Genomic DNA, 17,411 nt, shown 5'->3' with positions numbered 1-17,411 from the left:
CTTTACCATAAAAGTTGACTAAAAGGACACAAAACTCCTCAATAATTTGAATAAGTAACACAAAGAGCAAAATGACACATTTGTACATAAAACGCATATCGCAACATGAGGTCGATTTTCAAATAAAACTTGTGACTTATGCTGAAATACAAGCGTATAGATCTAAAAAAAAAAACACACACACATTAAAAAACGTTGACTATACGTATTATTTATTAAATAAAAGAAACAAGATGTCGTGTATTATTATCAAAATATTAATCGAGCACTAATTGAGTTCGTTTACTGATTTCTCCAGATATAAGTGTTTATCCACTTTTGTTTATCCACTTTTCGTATGTTGTAGGTAAAGAAGTTACAACATCTAAGGATCGAACTTGAAACAATAAAGTTGGCCACCTCTGATTTTTCCAAGGACAAGTTATATCAGTGCGACTCGTACTCTACATACAAATCGGTAATTGAATGTATTGATAGAGAATACCTCTTCGGTTTAAACACGGAAAATAAAGATCAACTACCAAAGAGAAGCTACAATGTACTTATAAAACATATAACTGATGAAGAATATAGGTTCGAAACAGAAATTGAAATTCTCGGTACTTGTAAGCATCGAAACATAGAATCTTTCCTTGGATTTTGTGACGAAGGACCTGGTATGACGCTTGTGTTCGAGCATTCATTTAATCAGTGCGAACTTTATACAATGATATATAGCTCTGAATTTGACTTTACATGGGAAAAACGTTTGAAAGTCTCCCTTGATATATCTCACGGATTATATTACCTTCATAGTGGGATGAAGGACCAAAAGAAGGTAATGCACCGCGATATATCACCTCACAATATTAAGGTGGTTTATGAAAGTAATCTTTTGGTGGCTGATAGTTTCAAGGCGTATATTGCTGGATTTCAAAACGCTGTATTACTGACTGAAAATCAACATGACGACGCTCTCCAACTTGATGATACTCGTAAAATGACATTTTACACGGATCCGGAATTTGCTAATAATGGTAAATTAAATGTAGAATCTAATGTGTTTAGTTTGGGAGTGATTTTGTTTGAAATCTTTTGTGGAAAGTCTGCCGAACACATATTGATAACTGAGTCTCTTCAAAATACGCGGTTAGAACATGTGGTAGCGAGTTGGTTAAAAAAGGGTATAATTAAGAATAAGATGGCTTCTGTCTTGAAGAACAAAAATATTGAAAATGCACTTTTTCAATATCAAGGACTCAATAAAGACTCGTTAGACACGTTTATAGCGATCGCGTGCCAGTGCTTGCTAGAATTGCCAAACCAACGCTCGACAATTAAAGTTATTATTCAAGAACTTGAGAAATCGTTATCATTTCAAGTAAGTAAATAAACATACTCGTAGATTACTCCGTAGTTTATTCACTTTCAGTACAATTTTCACAATAATAAGCTTTTACAAAATGAAAAATCTTTTTCAAAAGAAAAAATATATTCCAACTTTTTATTTTACAAAGATTTTATACTTAAAAGAAACAATTTAAGAACACCTTATTATATTGAGATGTCATTTTATACGTGGGTGGAAATTTTCGAAGGTGACAATAATGTGGTGTAATAACACCGGTGATCTCTACATGTTTCATTCTTCTTTGAAACATTTTATTTCCAACTATTTGGTTTTTTCATTTTTTTTCATTGGATTTATGACACAAGCGTCTAGATCATCCGGACGTGAATGTCTTTAGATCTCTTAGCTAGGGGTGTAAATGAGCCGAACTATCCGCGAGTGATGGGCGTCGAAGTACCAATCAAAAATATGTTAATTACTCTAGACTAGCTAAGGCAAGTAGGATTCGTTCCACGAGAAGTTAGTGGTTATAAGCAAGCAATTTTCAGGAATTGGTTTTGATTAAAACTAAGTATTTAACTATTTTGAGCAATTTAAACTAAAAAGATGAAAGCTTTAATCAACAAGAAAGTAAAATATTGAGTTGTAACAATGAATTAAAAACCATTATCCTCCCGAATCGCAATCATGTATTCACTCATTTAAACAAACGTTATGCTATAAAGTTAGGTTCAAATCTCATACGCAATATTTCTTTAGTTTATTAAAACCATTACCTTGGGACAAACTATTCAATTCACATAAGTGTCTTTATCCTTAATCTAAACTAGAACTACTTGGACTTAGAACAATTGTTAAATTGAAATAACTTGTCTTACAATTATAAAAATCAATAGACTTGCATTAAACAATCACTTAATCAATCCACAATTTATAGATCAACCGACTTTCTCAATACAAACTATGAATCACATCACATTTGAATGAAATCATAAATACAATAATTGTTCAATGGAAGAAATAAAGTAAAGAACTTAGCCATTCATGTTGAAGATGATGAACATGATGATTTGTTGAAGTTGCATGAAGAACACCCTTTTGATCTTGACTTGAATCTTTGCAAAATGATGGTGAATGATGTTTTTGAGAGTGTTTAAGGCTCTAAAAACTGGAGTATAAGGTGATAAATTCGTAGCTCTGGGGTTTAGTTTATATAGGAATCCCAAAACTTGCTCCCTGAGCCAAATCCACTCAAATTCGCACTTCCAAAAATCAACAGATCCGACACGACCACTTCAATTTGCAGTGGCTAAACCGAAAATTGCGATCTTCTTTGTTCCTGGCACAAAAACTCACCGCAAAATTGTTGCCAAATAGCTCTGTTCGAAATCTTCCCTACCGCAAATTGCGGTGGCCATATCGCAATTTGCGATCTTCACTAACTTTGTTATTTTTCCTTCATTTTAACTTCCTTTTTGTGCATTTGTTCATAATGTTCAACAAACATAAAAACCTTGTAATCTCTTTAGTTAAGCTCCTAAAATTCTTGTAATTCTCCTCGTTTACTCGCGAACATATTCATAAAATATGGACTGATCAAATCTCCCACACTTATATTTGTTTGTCCTCAAACAAATCATTAACTTTACTGCTTGAACCATCTCAAAACTTTAACTCTTTGAATCTTCAAACTTGAAACTAAAAACTCTACCCTTCAAATACTTGAACTTGAAATGATCTTCACTTGAATTGTCTTGAAACTTGAATATTTTTTACTTGAATGTGCAATATCTTCTTGCAAGAATGGAAATACTGAATTTGTGAATGATGAACCAACAGAACCAAGGGTTGAAAAATAAGTGGCATATGGTTGTCTTTTGTGTTTTAAGACAACCAATCTCAAATGCACCCGTTTAACTCTTATGATCTAGAGTAAGCATATTTGAAAGAAGGTTCTTGGTATTGGCCCCAAAGTGGCTCTGTTCATTTGAATTTGGCCTCAAATATGCTTTCACTTATGGTTTAATCGCTGCTTAAGGCTTATGTATTCAAAGTTGCCCCGGTACCGAACAACCGCACGGACAACGTACTAACCCAGTATATTACCTTATGATAAACTACCTCTCTGTTGTCTGACAAGCGATGGGAAAGCACTTGTCAATTGTGAGAGTTTAGTGTCATCCACAACTCTCCCGGTATCGAAAAGTGACCTGATACAAGTATCAAACCCTAACAAAATCACTCAGGTGGTAAAGCAACAAGGTGGGAATGATACATGAATGGCATTTTGTACAATTCAATTCTAGGGTGACAACTGCGAAGACTGAGCTATCCTGCGGTACAAAAGCTGCTCCGGTTGTACACTGTAATCAGTCATACACTGGATAGTGGTCCGGATTTGACCTACCAAGAAAATTCGGTTTAAGGATTCAAGACCCTCTCTTATCACAGTACCTTACATCTTGAAATGATGTTGGTATGAAATGATATAGTTTAGGAAGTATGTTATATCAAGTAAAACAAAACTTTCGAAAGACTTTACTTTCTTAATGGATGGAATTGATTCTTCCATAATGGTAAAGGCGATCGGATGCAACACTATCTTTGTTATGAGAACAATGAGGATCGCCTTAATATGACAAGTTATGGCTCGGTTTCTAGTCAAAACCCGTAACAGACTCAACATTTGGTTTTAATAAAATCATAAGTTAAACTTCTTAAAAGAAAAATATCCCATAAAAATCCTAAATCACAATATTTAACTCATGTTTAGCTCTAATAACCCAATTATGATTAACCCCACAAAAATTTTAATTCCCTCTCCCCCACACTTAAATTATGCTACGCCCTCGTACACATGTCAATTATCAAAATAAAAAAAAGATAGAATTAAAAAGAACATATTATCGGGGTCTAGCTCATTCACCATTGATACTCATCATACAATGCACATGATCCAAATGTTCATCATCTCATTCATTTATTCTTTTCCAATACAACTTAAGCATATAAACAAAAAGAAACATAAAACCTAACTAGCTCACTTTCGTAGAGCTCACGATTACGTTTAGCGTATGCAACAAGCCTTTTAAAACCACCCAATTCCCTTGAGTGGACGAATGAAATATCGTGAGAGCTTGCAGTGAACATACCCACAAAGTTCATTTAACTAAAAATAAAATAAATAGAAATAAAATAAATTAAAGAAGACTTACAAACTCTACACATAGTTCGTGCAGTTTTTATTTCCCAGTCATGCACGCGACACATTCCCTACTACAGCTAACTCCAAGGCTGTAGAAGGTTCTCCCTTCTCTCACTTTGTGAGAACCTTCACCAACTCTAGCTTTCTTCAACTTAGACTCCAACCATGCATCATCTTCCTTGGCGATATGTATTAACTCATAGAATTTCTTTTTTCTTTGAGTGACAGATTACACACAAGACGGTTACTCAAACTTTTATCCCTTCTAATCCTAGAATCATGGACCCGTCTATGTGATTTCTTCATAGAACAATCAATCACCAGGTCATCCTTATCTACCTCTACCTTATCACGCAATCTCACATAAACACGTGTTGAATTTTCCTCATATCCCCCACAACTAGGCCCTCCAAGATCCTCTAATTTGAAGGAGATCTCATAGTCGAGTTGAGAATTCTACTTCGCATTCTTATTCACTTTAATCCTGTGACCTTCAAACCTTTCAACAAGTTTCTCTACATTTCCTCCCAACATTTTGATTACCTCCCCATTCCGATTCTTCAAGTGTATTAACAAACACATTTCAAACACAAACATTATCGTTAGCGCTAGGTACATGTTCATTTGATTTTCTCATTGGGGGTGGTTGATATGGCTCAATCATCTTCGAAGTTACCAAATGTTCATCCTCTTCACATTTAGAAACTTTTTCATCTACTCCAACAAATGTGGATACTGCCATCACGGTTTCTTTCATCGGTAATGAGCAAGTGGTGCTAGTAGATGAACTCAAGTTGGTTTCAACAACTTGACTCAAATTTTTCAACTCGCACTCAAGATTTTGGATCGACACTTATTGTTTGTTCAGAAGTTGATCATAGTTATCATTAGTCTTTACCTGAGGTTCCTTAAAATTGCCCAATATGTCATCTATTTGCGTGCTTTTGTCCTCATCTTCTTCTATCACATGTGAAGCAAGCTCATGAACCTATCCATTGTTTGTATCCACCACAAAACAATCCTGGACACCCGGTGTATGTAATGAATAAAAAATATCAATTCGTGATCTCTTATTACCAAAAGAAATGTCCATAACCCCGGTTCTATAATTGATAAGACATCAATTGTGGCCAAGAATGGACGATCAAGAATGATCGTCGGTTGGGTCTCCCTAACGTTGGTCTCAATGTCCATGACTATAAAATCTACCGGGTTGTAAAAATTCTCAACTTTCACAATTACGTTTTCAAACACACCCCTTGGAGTTCTCATTGACCGATCCGCAAGTTGGATGAGAATATCAGTTTGTTTTAAAGTTCACAACTCATATCGATCAACGAACCTTGATGAAAGAATATTAATACTAGCCCCCAAATCCACCAAGCCTTTTTGAAATTAACATTAGCAACTGTAACAGGAATTAAAGGTGTCCCTGAGTCTTTGAACTTAAGTGGAAATGAACCAGAAATAACAGCACTCATTTTCTCGGTTAATTTGACCTTTTTGGGCAACGATGTGTTGACTTTCCTCTTTTGAATACACAAATCTTTTAAAAATTTAGCGTATGCAGGAATTTGCTTAATTGCATCAATAAGTGGTTAAATTAATTTTTACTTGTTCAAATGTTTCCCACATATCATCTGATTTAGGTCTCTTCTTCCCATAAGGAAATTGGTTTGGGGACTCCAAAACTTTGAAGAATGGAATGGTATTAGTCTCCATATCCGTGTCCCCAAATTTCACAAATTCTGGTTTATCATTCTTTTTCCCAACCCTACCATCCAACAGAATCTCAATACCATCATTATCCACATCATTATCAACAAGAATTGGGGACTTACCTGAACCTTGATCAGTTTCCACTTTCTCGGGTGCATCTACTTGGTTGTTGTAGGTCTTTCCGTTCCTTAATGTTCTCACCATGTTCATTTCATGTCCTCTTCCTTGTGGTTTTTGATTCGGGTTTAGCACCGTATAACTTGGAATTGTTCCTGGTTTTTGCTTTCCTACTTCTTTCGCCAGCTGAACTAATTGTTTCTCCAAAGCTACAATGGTCTTAGCATGAATTTATCCTTGGTGCTTCATCCCCAAGGTCACTTCTCCAATTGTCTTTCTCATCTCCTCCATAAAAGAGTTCATTTTGGAATCCATACTTGGTTGTGATAGTTACGATTTTGGTATTGGTTTGTGTATTGGTTTTGATATTGGTTTAGGGTGTTCGACATGTTGTTATTGTTCCAACTAAAATTTAGATGATTCCTTCACCCTGGGTTTTAAGTGTTGGAATATGGATTATATTTCAGCCCTTGAACCTCGTTTACTTGCTCTTCCATTAGCGGTATCATTATTGTTTTACATCTATTTAAATAGTGACTTGGATCCCCACAAATTGAGCACACATCTTGAACCTGAACAAAATTAGCACTACCACCCTGGTTCGGGTTGTTAAGTATCATCCTTATTTCACCAACTTTCTCCTCTAAGTGTCTAGAATACCCTTGTGAGCTAGACATTTGGGTAACCGGGTCGGAATTGTGAGATTTTTGATCAACTAAAGCTTGAATTTTTGAATCCTTTCTCAATTGCTCAAAATATGTCCACTCATCATCACTATTACGGGTTAAGAACACACCACCACTAGCCGATAATAGGAACTGTCGATTTTGCGAATCAAGACCATCATAAAAATCTTTGACAAGTTCCCATTTCGGTATTTCATGGTGGGTACAAGATCTAAGTAATTCTTTCAGACGTTCGTATGCTTCATGAAAAAGTTCACCGAGCAATTGCCTAAAAGATTTTATTTGCATAGTGTAACAACCCGACTTTTTTCGTTTACTATCGTTAATTGTCCATTAAGTATTTAACGGTGGTTACTTAGATTTGTGTGTTTAATAGAATTAAATACATACTTATTAGAGAAAAGTTTGAATTAATATGTTATATTAATTTACGAACTTATTTCGGTTAGCGAAATAACTAGAAAACGTTACGATTAAGTTTATCGTCTAGAAAGTTTTTCAGTTTACGGAACTCAGAAGAACGACACAATAATTATTTTCGATAATTATTAACTTTAGGAAGATTATTTTTAATTTATTATTTATTTAATGAATTAAACTCGGTGATTGCATTTCAACGACTAGTTAATGTTCCGGAGACCCGGTACGATTAACGGCAACGAAACGGACCACGCGCATATGAGTAATTAACGAAAAACAAGCCCGAACACCCATAAAAGGGCCATTCGGCCGACCCCACCCTCCATGCACCTTAATGGACTTAATTTGGCTAGTGGATCATTAGTGGTTGGTGTTTAGGCCTAATTACTAACTATAAAAGGAAAAATAAATCACAAGAATCCTCATTTGTTTCCCCTACAAGTCGACACCCCCCTCCCCTCTCCCTCTCTTGGCCGTCGGCCATCACCACCCCACAACCACCATCAAAAGTTGATTTTTGAAGAAACCTCGTTCACGAAAGAGGTTCCTTTGATCGTTCCCTACGCGTTAGTGTGCTCAATTTAATTGTTTGAGGTATAACTAGAAACCCTAATCTTATGAATTTAGTTTTTGATCAATTACATAGTGTATTAGAGTCTAGTGTTCAATTAATGATGTCTAGTGTTGTTAATTGTTGATTGATTGCGTAATTAACGTTGTTTGTTCGAAAAACGAATTTGTTTATTGATGATCTGATTTAATTGACATGAGATCTGACATTGTAATATGTTTAGTTAGAAAGATATCGAAAAGTTATTAATTTTAGACTCCGATTTTGCGTGATTTCGTTATCGTTTGCTCAAGATATGCTTAATCGAAGTTTTCGTTAGGGTTTGCATGAAATCCGAATTTTTTGAGTTGCATGCTTTGTGTTTTAGCTTGTATAAAGTGTACTATTGTATTCCTTGTGAAAAGTTATGCAATTTGGACTAAAGATTTGCGTCGAAAGGTTATGTAATGCTCCCGATATGATAAAACGAAGTTTTGGTTTGTAAAGAATGCTGAATCTGTTTTTAAGTTCACATAAAAATTTCTAGAATGAACTAGGAATTGAGTTAGACTTTGATATTCTGGAATATGTTAGTTTAAGTGTTCCTTGACATGTTTCATTTGTATGCGAACTTGCGAAAACGTGATTTGACATGAGATATATGCTCGTCTAGAGGATATGTCCGATTGATGGTCGAAAACTGATGAGATGACACCAATTGGCCGTTCATCAAAATCTATTTTCTATATTTTATGAAAAATATTTAAAAACTGACGCGTGGGCAGAAATTTCTGTAATGAACTATGAATTGATCCTTTCTGATATTGGACTTTTAATTATCGTATGAGGCTTTGGCCGGACTTTTAGGAATCTATTTTAAGTCTAGTTAAGATCTGTAGTTGGTCATGAATTATTGATTTATGTGCTATGAGCTATAGTCGAATCTCTTTATGACGTACGAATTTCTAAATTTTGCTATAAGATGCGGAAAATGCAATTTGCTAAACTATGAGCTATAACATGTTATATGACCTAAGTTTGACTTATTGACCATGTTTGCATGACCTACTGAGATGTTTGACTTTAGTTGACCACTTTGACCGAGTTGACTTTTGGTTTGACTTTGGTTGACTTTTGTTGACTTGCTTGGATTAGTTGACTTTTACTTATTCGTTGAGTCAGTCTGAGCACTAGGACTTTGCGTACACTGTGGGTTAACGAAGTTTGACCTATTAGTGTATACTTAAGATGATTTACTTGATTATGTTACGTCGTTCAGTCGAGAGTTTCGACAACAGTACGATTTGCTAAGATCTTTACGAGTGCTTTTGCTAAGGTGAGTCTACAATCCCTACTACGTTTTTACAGGGATGAGATGCATGCTTTTTACAAATATTTTATGTGTTTGGCACAAGTAACTTACTAAGAATATACATATGAGTTCAGATCAAAAATCCCTTAACTTGATTATATTAATTACTTTGTAAGCTCGACTTATAGGGACGGTACTGTTAGGTTTGACAAACCTCACCGCAACGTTAAACATGTGCTTATGTAGTTGTAACACGTACACTTGATCGGTGTATCGCCAGTATAGGGTAAACTAAAGACGTGTGCTCGGCTCACGGAAAGGTTAAAGCTTTATAATCAAGTGCTCATGATAATGTATACTTTTTCAATGATGTTTTCTAAGAAAATCTTGTGGCCTTACTTAAGAAACGATTTACTACCTGTAGATTCACTCAACGTTTTCGTTGACGTTTTGCATGTTTCATCTCAGGTACATAGAGCTAGTGCTTCCGCTTTATTTGAAGTTATATGTTGTTTGCTGCTAGAACTGGACGACGTCCAGCATGTTTATCGTTTTCATTTAAAGAACTTATATTCGCATTTAAACAGTTTTCTTTTCAGATGTTTGGGTTCATTTACATTAGTCATTGACGTCAAATGTTTCCAGTTACATTTTCTTAAATAAATGACTTTGTTTTAAGGATTAATGCGAATACTTTTCGAAACGTCTCATATAGAGGGCGTGACCGCTAAACTGTGGGACCAGAAGTTAATATTCCGTTAGTGGATTCTGACGGGGTATTACACATAGGCATGTCCGAAGTTTTATTTATGGGGTAGAATTCCTCAAGGAATTTCTTTTTCATCACTGCCCAAGTAGTAATACTTCAGGCGGGTAGGGACAAAAGCCAATGTTTCGCTTTATCTTTAAGTGAATATGGAAATAAGCGTAAGCGTAAGCGTACCTCTTCTTCGGAGAACCCATTTACCTAATTTGTTGCACAAATCTCACTAAATTCCATGATATGCTCTTATGGTTCTTCCGATGTTGTGCCTCAGTAGGCCTGCAAAATAGCTATTATTTGAGGCCTAACCTCAAACCTTCGGTTATTTCCCCCATTCGGAGTGGCCAGATAAACAATGGGTGAAAATTCCTCGTAATCATCTGGTTGGTAATATGAGTCCACACCTCTTAAGTCTTGTTGATCTCCCATTGTAAAATGGTCTAGGATCTCCTTTTCTTCTTCGGAGTAATTTGACTTCGGTGAATTCGGATGAGTGTCCGAATGTGATTGTTGTTGTGGTTCTGCTGGTTTTTGTGTGCTTGAAGTTTGTTGAGCCACTGTTGAACTCTTCGAAGCGCTAGTCGCCTTTCGGTTTGCTTTTGCTGATTTCTCAATTCCCGGGATGTAGAGCAATGGTGATCTTCTTCCAGAATTTCGAGTGTGGATACGCTAACCTGCGGACACAAAAATAAAAACACTAAATGTAACACCGAACAAAATATAATGCAAAAATAAAAGAAAAGAAGAATAAATAATTTTTTGTATTTATTGGTTTTTTAATTTTTAGGATTTTTAAATGAAAATGAAAGCAATTAAAATAAGAGCTTGCAAACAAGCGCACACCTTCCCCGGCAGCGGCGCCAAAATTTGATGGGCGTCGAAGTACCAATCAAAAATATGCTAATTACTCTAGACTAGCTAGGGCAAGTAGGATTCGTTTCACGGGAAGTTAGTGATTATAAGCAAGCAATTATTAGGAATTGGTTTTGATTAAAACTAAGTATTTAACTATCCTGAGCAATTTAAACTAAAAAGATGAAAGCTTTAATCCACAAGAAAGTAAAATATTGAGTTGTAACAATAAATTAAAAACCTTTATCCCTTCCGAATTGCTATCATGCATTTGCTCATTCAAACAAACGTTATGCTATCAAATTATATTCAAATCTCATAGACAAGATTTCTTTAATTTATCAAAACCATTACCTTGGGCACAACCTATTCAATTTACACGTGTCTTTATCCTTAATCTAAAGTAGAACTACTTGGACTTAGAACAATTGTTAAATTGAAATAACTTGTCATGCAATAATAAAAATCAATAAACTTCCATTAAACAATCACTTAATTAATTTACAATTTATAAATCAAACGACTTTCTCAATACAAACTATGAATCACTTACTATTTGAATGAAATCATAAATACAATAATTGTTCAACGAAAGGAATAAGGAAAAGAACTTAGTCGCTCATGTTGAAGATGATGAACATGATGATTTGTTGAAGTTGCATGAAGAACACCCTTTTGATCTTGACTTGAATCTTTCTAAAGTGATGATGAACGATGTTTTTGGGAGTGTTTAGGGCTTGAAAAACTGGAGTAGAAGGTGATAAATTCGTAGCTCTAGGGTTTAGTTTATATAGGAATCCCAAAACTTGCTCCCAAAGCCAAATCCCCTCAAATTCGCACTTCCAAAAATCAGCAGATCCGACACCACCGCAAATAGTGGCCAGACCGCAAATTGTGATCTTCTTTGTTCCTTGCGCAAAAACTCACCACAAAATTGCGGCCAAACAGCTCTGTTCGAAATCTTCCCCACCGCAAATTGCGGTGGCCAGACAACAATTTGCGATCTTCACTAAAATTGTCATTTTTCTTTCATTTTAACTTCCTTTTTGTGCATTTGTCCATAATCTTCACCAAACAAAAAAAACCTTGTAATATCTTCAGTTTAGCTCCTAAAACTCTTGTAATTCTCCCTGTTTACTCACGAACATATGCATAAAATATGGACTGATCAGCGACCTACTCGATCTTGATTCGTTAAAAGTTCTATTCGAGCCGAGCCTAAACGTACTCGAGCTAGAGCTTGAACATATTTTGAAGCTCGATTAGTAAACGAGCCCGAGCTCGAACTTCATATACTGGGCTCGAACAAGCTTGCGAGCCCAAACGAGTTTTTTATTTATATACACTACAAAAATATATTTGTAAGAATATAATAATTAAATACTTACTACATTTAATAATTAATTATATCAGTAATTATTAAATTAATAATAGGAAATCTTATTATATGTTTATATAAATTACTAAAACATTAAAAAATGAAATATAATTAAATTAAATGATATAAAGAAAAATAAGATTATGTAATTAGCAAGTCGAGCTCGAGCCGAACTCGAGTTTGTAAAATATCAAATGATCCGAGCTCGAGCTTAAAATATTAGGCTCGAACCGAGTCGAACTCTAGCCTATGAAAATTAAACGAGCCAAGCTCGAGCTCGGCTCGGCTCGTTTGCACCCCTACTCTTAGCAATAAAAATTACATTGCCTGATACGAAGATCCCTGGTAATTTCGTCCTCTTCCAGGATTCCCATAATTATTTCTGCCACGATTTCTTTTACGGCGATAAGAGCCTCTAGCCCGATTATTGAACATGTGATTTGATTGAGCACATATCCATTCTACAGTTTTCAAGGTTAGTTAACAAAAGTGAAAGGAGTTAAAGAAAACTAATTTTTGAGAAATTTAAAAATTAATTAGTTTAAGTCTGAATTTGAGGCATATATTAATTAGCACTAGTTATTCAATCCTCTCAAAAAATTAATTCTCTTTAGAACCATATTAATATTTGTTACTTTAATTCTAACTATTGCATTTTAGATTTTTAAACTTGTCGACTACAACGTACTCCTCCGTATAGTACTCGACAGATGAACATTAATAAACACAATAGTTATTGTTAATATTAAATTATTAATAAAATGAATCTACTCCGTAGTTAATATTGGTACTGTGCGTCGTTGTAAAGTATTAATTTAATATTTCGATTAAAATGAAAGTGACCAGGGAATAAATGGATGAAGAACGAGAAACTGTGATCTTATTTAGATGAATCTAGTTACATAAATGTGATTCACAGCTTTCATCTACTTAATCTAATCTGAACATTTCATAACAGTTGGCTAGGTTTCGGTTTTCCATCAAAGGTAAGGTTGAATGTGTTTGTATAAAGTTGTTTTCTAACGTGTATGAGTGTGTGTAAAAATGATTCAAAGGTTAATTGTGAAGGGGACCGGGAGAGAAGTATTTATGGCTAGGGGTGATCAGTATTTGGTTTGAAATTGTTTAACTCGAAAATTAAACCGGAAGGGGACCGGGAGAGAAGTATTTATGGCTAGGGGTGATCAGTATTTGGTTTGAAATTGTTTAACTCGAAAATTAAACCGGAACCAAACCGAAAAAAATCGTAACCGAATTTGAAAAACGGTTTTCGGATCGAGTAAAACCGAAACCAAATTTGAATTTAGTTTTCGGTTCGGTTTTCGGTTTTGAAAATTCTGAATTCGGTTAAACCGAAAACTGAATTCAAAACCGAATTCAAAAATTTTAATATATATTATTTTTATATTTATGTTTTAATGTCATTATATTTTAGGATCCAATTATCTAAATAGGTTCTCACTCATATGACGATTAGGTGGCGTACATTATATTTATGTTACTCAAATTATTATGTTCATCTTCTTAGTAACGGAAGTAGTAAACGTCACAATTAAGCTGTAAATATTAATAAATCATCGAATTCTTGATTATTTAATAGTACGTCATTGTTTTAGGTAGTAAATAATCAAGACATTAGTAACACCACAATTAAACTACCGCGATTTTGAATTTTTTCATGATTTTCGGTTTTAACCGAAACCGAACCGAATTCGAATTCAGTTTTCGGTTTTAGTTTCGGTTCTATTTTCATTTCGAATTCGGTGTTCGGTTCGGTTTTCGGTTTTGCCCAAAAAAATTCAAAATCGAATACACCGAACAAACTGAAAACCGAACCGATGAACACCCCTATTTATGGCATCATAATCACTCCTTTTATAATATCACAAATTCCACCAAAAAGTAATCTTTTTTACCTCAATTTCCTATTTTAGGTAATCTACGTTTATTTTTATGTTTAAAAGATTATTTTATCAAATATTAATAAAAAAAGAGTATCGTTACTTTTAAGTTAGAACTCCGTCAAATAATTAACGATACTCCATTTATTAAGTAAATCATATGCAAGTCTGATCATAGGCACAAACTATATGATAACAAACATATGCAAACCTGATAATTGGCACATACGTGTGCCCTTAATCTTCTACGATCATATTATGAAAATAACGCAAATTAAGTAAATATTCAGTTCGTAAAAATCATCATTCACGAGATCTTCTATATCCTCAAGTAAGTGCCAATGATCAGGTATGCATATGATTTACTTAAAAAATCAAGTATCGTTATTTTTTTGATGGAGTTCTAACTTAAAAGTAACGATACTCTTCTTTTTGATTAACATTTGATAAAACAATCATTTAAACGTCAAAAACATATAGATTACCTAAAATAGGAAATTGCGGTAAAAAGGTTACCTTTTAATAAAATATTCCCTTTATAATATAACAAATACAGCTACAACTCACACTCTTTCAATACTAACAGTCTTTAAATTAACAGAAAAATCATAAGATCGAAACCTTCGGAATGCCATTTGAAAAAATTAAACTCGCAACAAAAAATTTCAGTCGTGTTATTGGAGAAGGAGGCTTTGGGAGTGTATACATAGGAGAACTTGCACAAAAACATAGATATGGACATTGCGCCATTGTTGTCAAGAAGTTAGATACTAGTCATGGTCAAGGGCATCCACAATATTATAATGAGCTTCAAATTCTTTACAAGTATGAACATGAGAATGTCATCGGTCTCATAGGCTATAGCGATGAAACAGATGAAAGACTCATTGTTTATGAGCGTGCACCGAAAGGAAGTCTTGATAGGTATTTAAATGATGTTAAACTTACATGGAGGAAGCGACTTATGATATGCATCGATATTGCCTCTGGACTGGATTTCCTTCATGGAGGTGTCGAAGGACAAGAGGTAGTGATACATAGGGATATCAAAACTCCTAACATTTTATTATTTGACGACTGGAAGGCAAAACTTGGTGATTTCGGACTTTCCTTGATTAGTAATATAGACAAGGATACACACTATGCTATTGATCGTGCCTGTGGAACAAAGGGTTATGTAGACCCATTTTACTTAAAAACATACCTCTTAACCACAAAATCCGATATTTATTCATTTGGTGTGGTTTTATTTGAGATCTTGTGTGGAAAAGAAATACATAAAATCCCTAATCGTGAGGGTCAATCTCTACTTAGTTTCATTAAGCACAAATTTGAAGAGGGGAAACAAGACGAGATTGTGTTTAGAGTTATAAAGGAAGAAATAGCTCCAAAATCGTTGACTACATTTATAGACATAGTGTACATGTGCTTAGATGATGATACAAAAAAACGACTGTCATCAAAAGAAGTTCTAGCGCAACTTAAGAAGGCATTGCAGTTGCAAGTAAGTTATCACACCCTTATTTACTAAAACAAGTATCCTTTACACGTTTTATATATATCAAAATTTATTTATTGTATATTAGTTTACTTCATTGAAGAAATAGGCTTAGGCTAGCATGTTAAAATGACAATGGATTCATTACTTCATATATATATCTCTAACTGTTGTGTAAACAGAAGGAAGAAGAGGATATAAAAGCTTTGCCTGAAGACCACAAGAAAAAACTCGTGATGTAAATAACCACCGCAGTCTAATGTCTCAAATAAAGGTTATCGAATTCGATCTGTGAATGATACTCCATGTTATATATGATGCCAGAAACTATGGATTTAATGAACTGATGCTCTTTAATTACACAAATGCCTGTCATCTCTATACTAATTATCAATGAAAATCAACATCTATGTATTTAATTCTTCATGGTAGTTATAATCAGTTGTTAAGTTTAAATGCATCCGTACTATTGACAATACAATAACACATATTTGTTGCTTCTAGCAACAATAACACAAACAGAGTTAGAATTTTAGGTATTTCAGCCCTCAGTCAAAAACGTCAACTTTGGCTTTCAATAACTATGATGATTGTCGAGTGATGACAAATTCCATTTGCGAGGTACTTAAAAGTTGAAAGGTATAGAATCTGTTAGGAAGAGGGGATCGCCTGGACGTTGGGAGATATAAATTTGAGAGAAAAACAACTCTATTACTCACAAGAATAGATTTACAGAGTATTACAAAACTCTTACAAAAAAAAAACTCTCAAACTCACACACACTCTCTAGGTTGTGATTACACTTCTCTGAGTGATTTAGGATGATTTACAATGAAAGTTTGCATCTCTATTTATAGCAAAAATTCTATGGCGGTGAATGGTGTGAACGAAGAAGGTTGGCGAAAGTTGGCGGCCGTCATCGTGTTCAAGTTTGCTACTTCCGTATGAGTTGTTCAAAGCTGGAAACGTTGAACATCTAGATGGCAGCTGGAACAGAGTCATCTAGATGACGGCTGGAAACCACTGGAAACCATCAATTCTCCCCCTCCAGCCGAATCCACGAACATTCCAGTTATGTCTCTGCATAACTTCAACTTTTCTCGAGTCACCACCTTTGTTAACATATCCGCAGGATTCTCCTTTGTATGGATCTTCACTAGTCTCAACAGTTGTCGATCAATTACCTCCCGCATCCAATGATAGCGAATATCAATATGTTTTGTACGAGAATGGTACATGGAGTTCTTGCTCAAATCTATAGCACTTTGACTGTCACAATATACCTTGTACTCCTTTTGCTTGATTCCAAATTCTTGAAGATAACGCTTTAACCACAACATTTCTTTTCCAGCTTCTGCGGCAGCAATATACTCTGCTTCAGTTGTGGATAATGCAACACACCTCTGTAGTCTTGACTGCCATGAAACAGCTCCCCCTGCAAAAGTGTAAATGAATCCTGAAGTAGATTTCCTACTATCAGGATCTCCGGCCATATCCGCATCTGTATAGCCTTCCAAGATTGGATCAGCTCCCCCGTAACAAAGACATAGATTCTTTGTACCTTTAAGATATCTGAGAATCCATTTTACTGCATCCCAATGCTCTTTCCCGGGGTTCGAGAGAAAACGACTCACCGTTCCCACTGCATGAGCAATATCGGGCCTTGTACACACCATCGCA

The 17,411-nt window shown here is 34.8% G+C and overlaps 1 protein-coding gene across 2 annotated transcripts; it reads left to right on the top strand.

The window, feature by feature from the left end:
* The first annotated feature begins 359 nt into the window (after positions 1–359).
* LOC139877700 (probable serine/threonine-protein kinase PBL26) lies at positions 360–16,130 on the top strand. Of its 2 annotated transcripts, none has more exons than XM_071865130.1 (3): positions 360–1,360; positions 14,835–15,737; positions 15,917–16,130. In XM_071865130.1, the coding sequence occupies exons 1-3, from the start codon at positions 659–661 to the stop codon at positions 15,971–15,973; spliced, it is 1,662 nt and encodes a 553-aa protein (XP_071721231.1). In that variant the 5' UTR covers positions 360–658; the 3' UTR covers positions 15,974–16,130. The 2 variants fall into 2 exon arrangements, with proteins under 2 accessions (XP_071721231.1, XP_071721230.1); XM_071865129.1 differs by having other exon boundaries at positions 15,914–16,130.
* Positions 16,131–17,411: the final 1,281 nt, after the last annotated feature.

This window comes from Rutidosis leptorrhynchoides, chromosome 11, assembly GCF_046630445.1.
Source record: "Rutidosis leptorrhynchoides isolate AG116_Rl617_1_P2 chromosome 11, CSIRO_AGI_Rlap_v1, whole genome shotgun sequence".
Classification (NCBI taxonomy): Eukaryota; Viridiplantae; Streptophyta; class Magnoliopsida; order Asterales; family Asteraceae; genus Rutidosis; species Rutidosis leptorrhynchoides.
This window is presented reverse-complemented; position numbering and strand designations above follow the sequence as displayed.

Coding starts and splice junctions, on each gene's coding strand:
- LOC139877700 (XM_071865129.1), top strand. CDS start 659: ATGACGCTTGTGTTCGAGCATTCATTTAATCAGTGCGAACTTTATACA. Junction 1,361..14,834: donor AGAAATCGTTATCATTTCAA/GTAAGTAAATAA, acceptor TTAAATTAACAG/AAAAATCATAAGATCGAAAC. Junction 15,738..15,913: donor AGAAGGCATTGCAGTTGCAA/GTAAGTTATCAC, acceptor TTGTGTAAACAG/AAGGAAGAAGAGGATATAAA.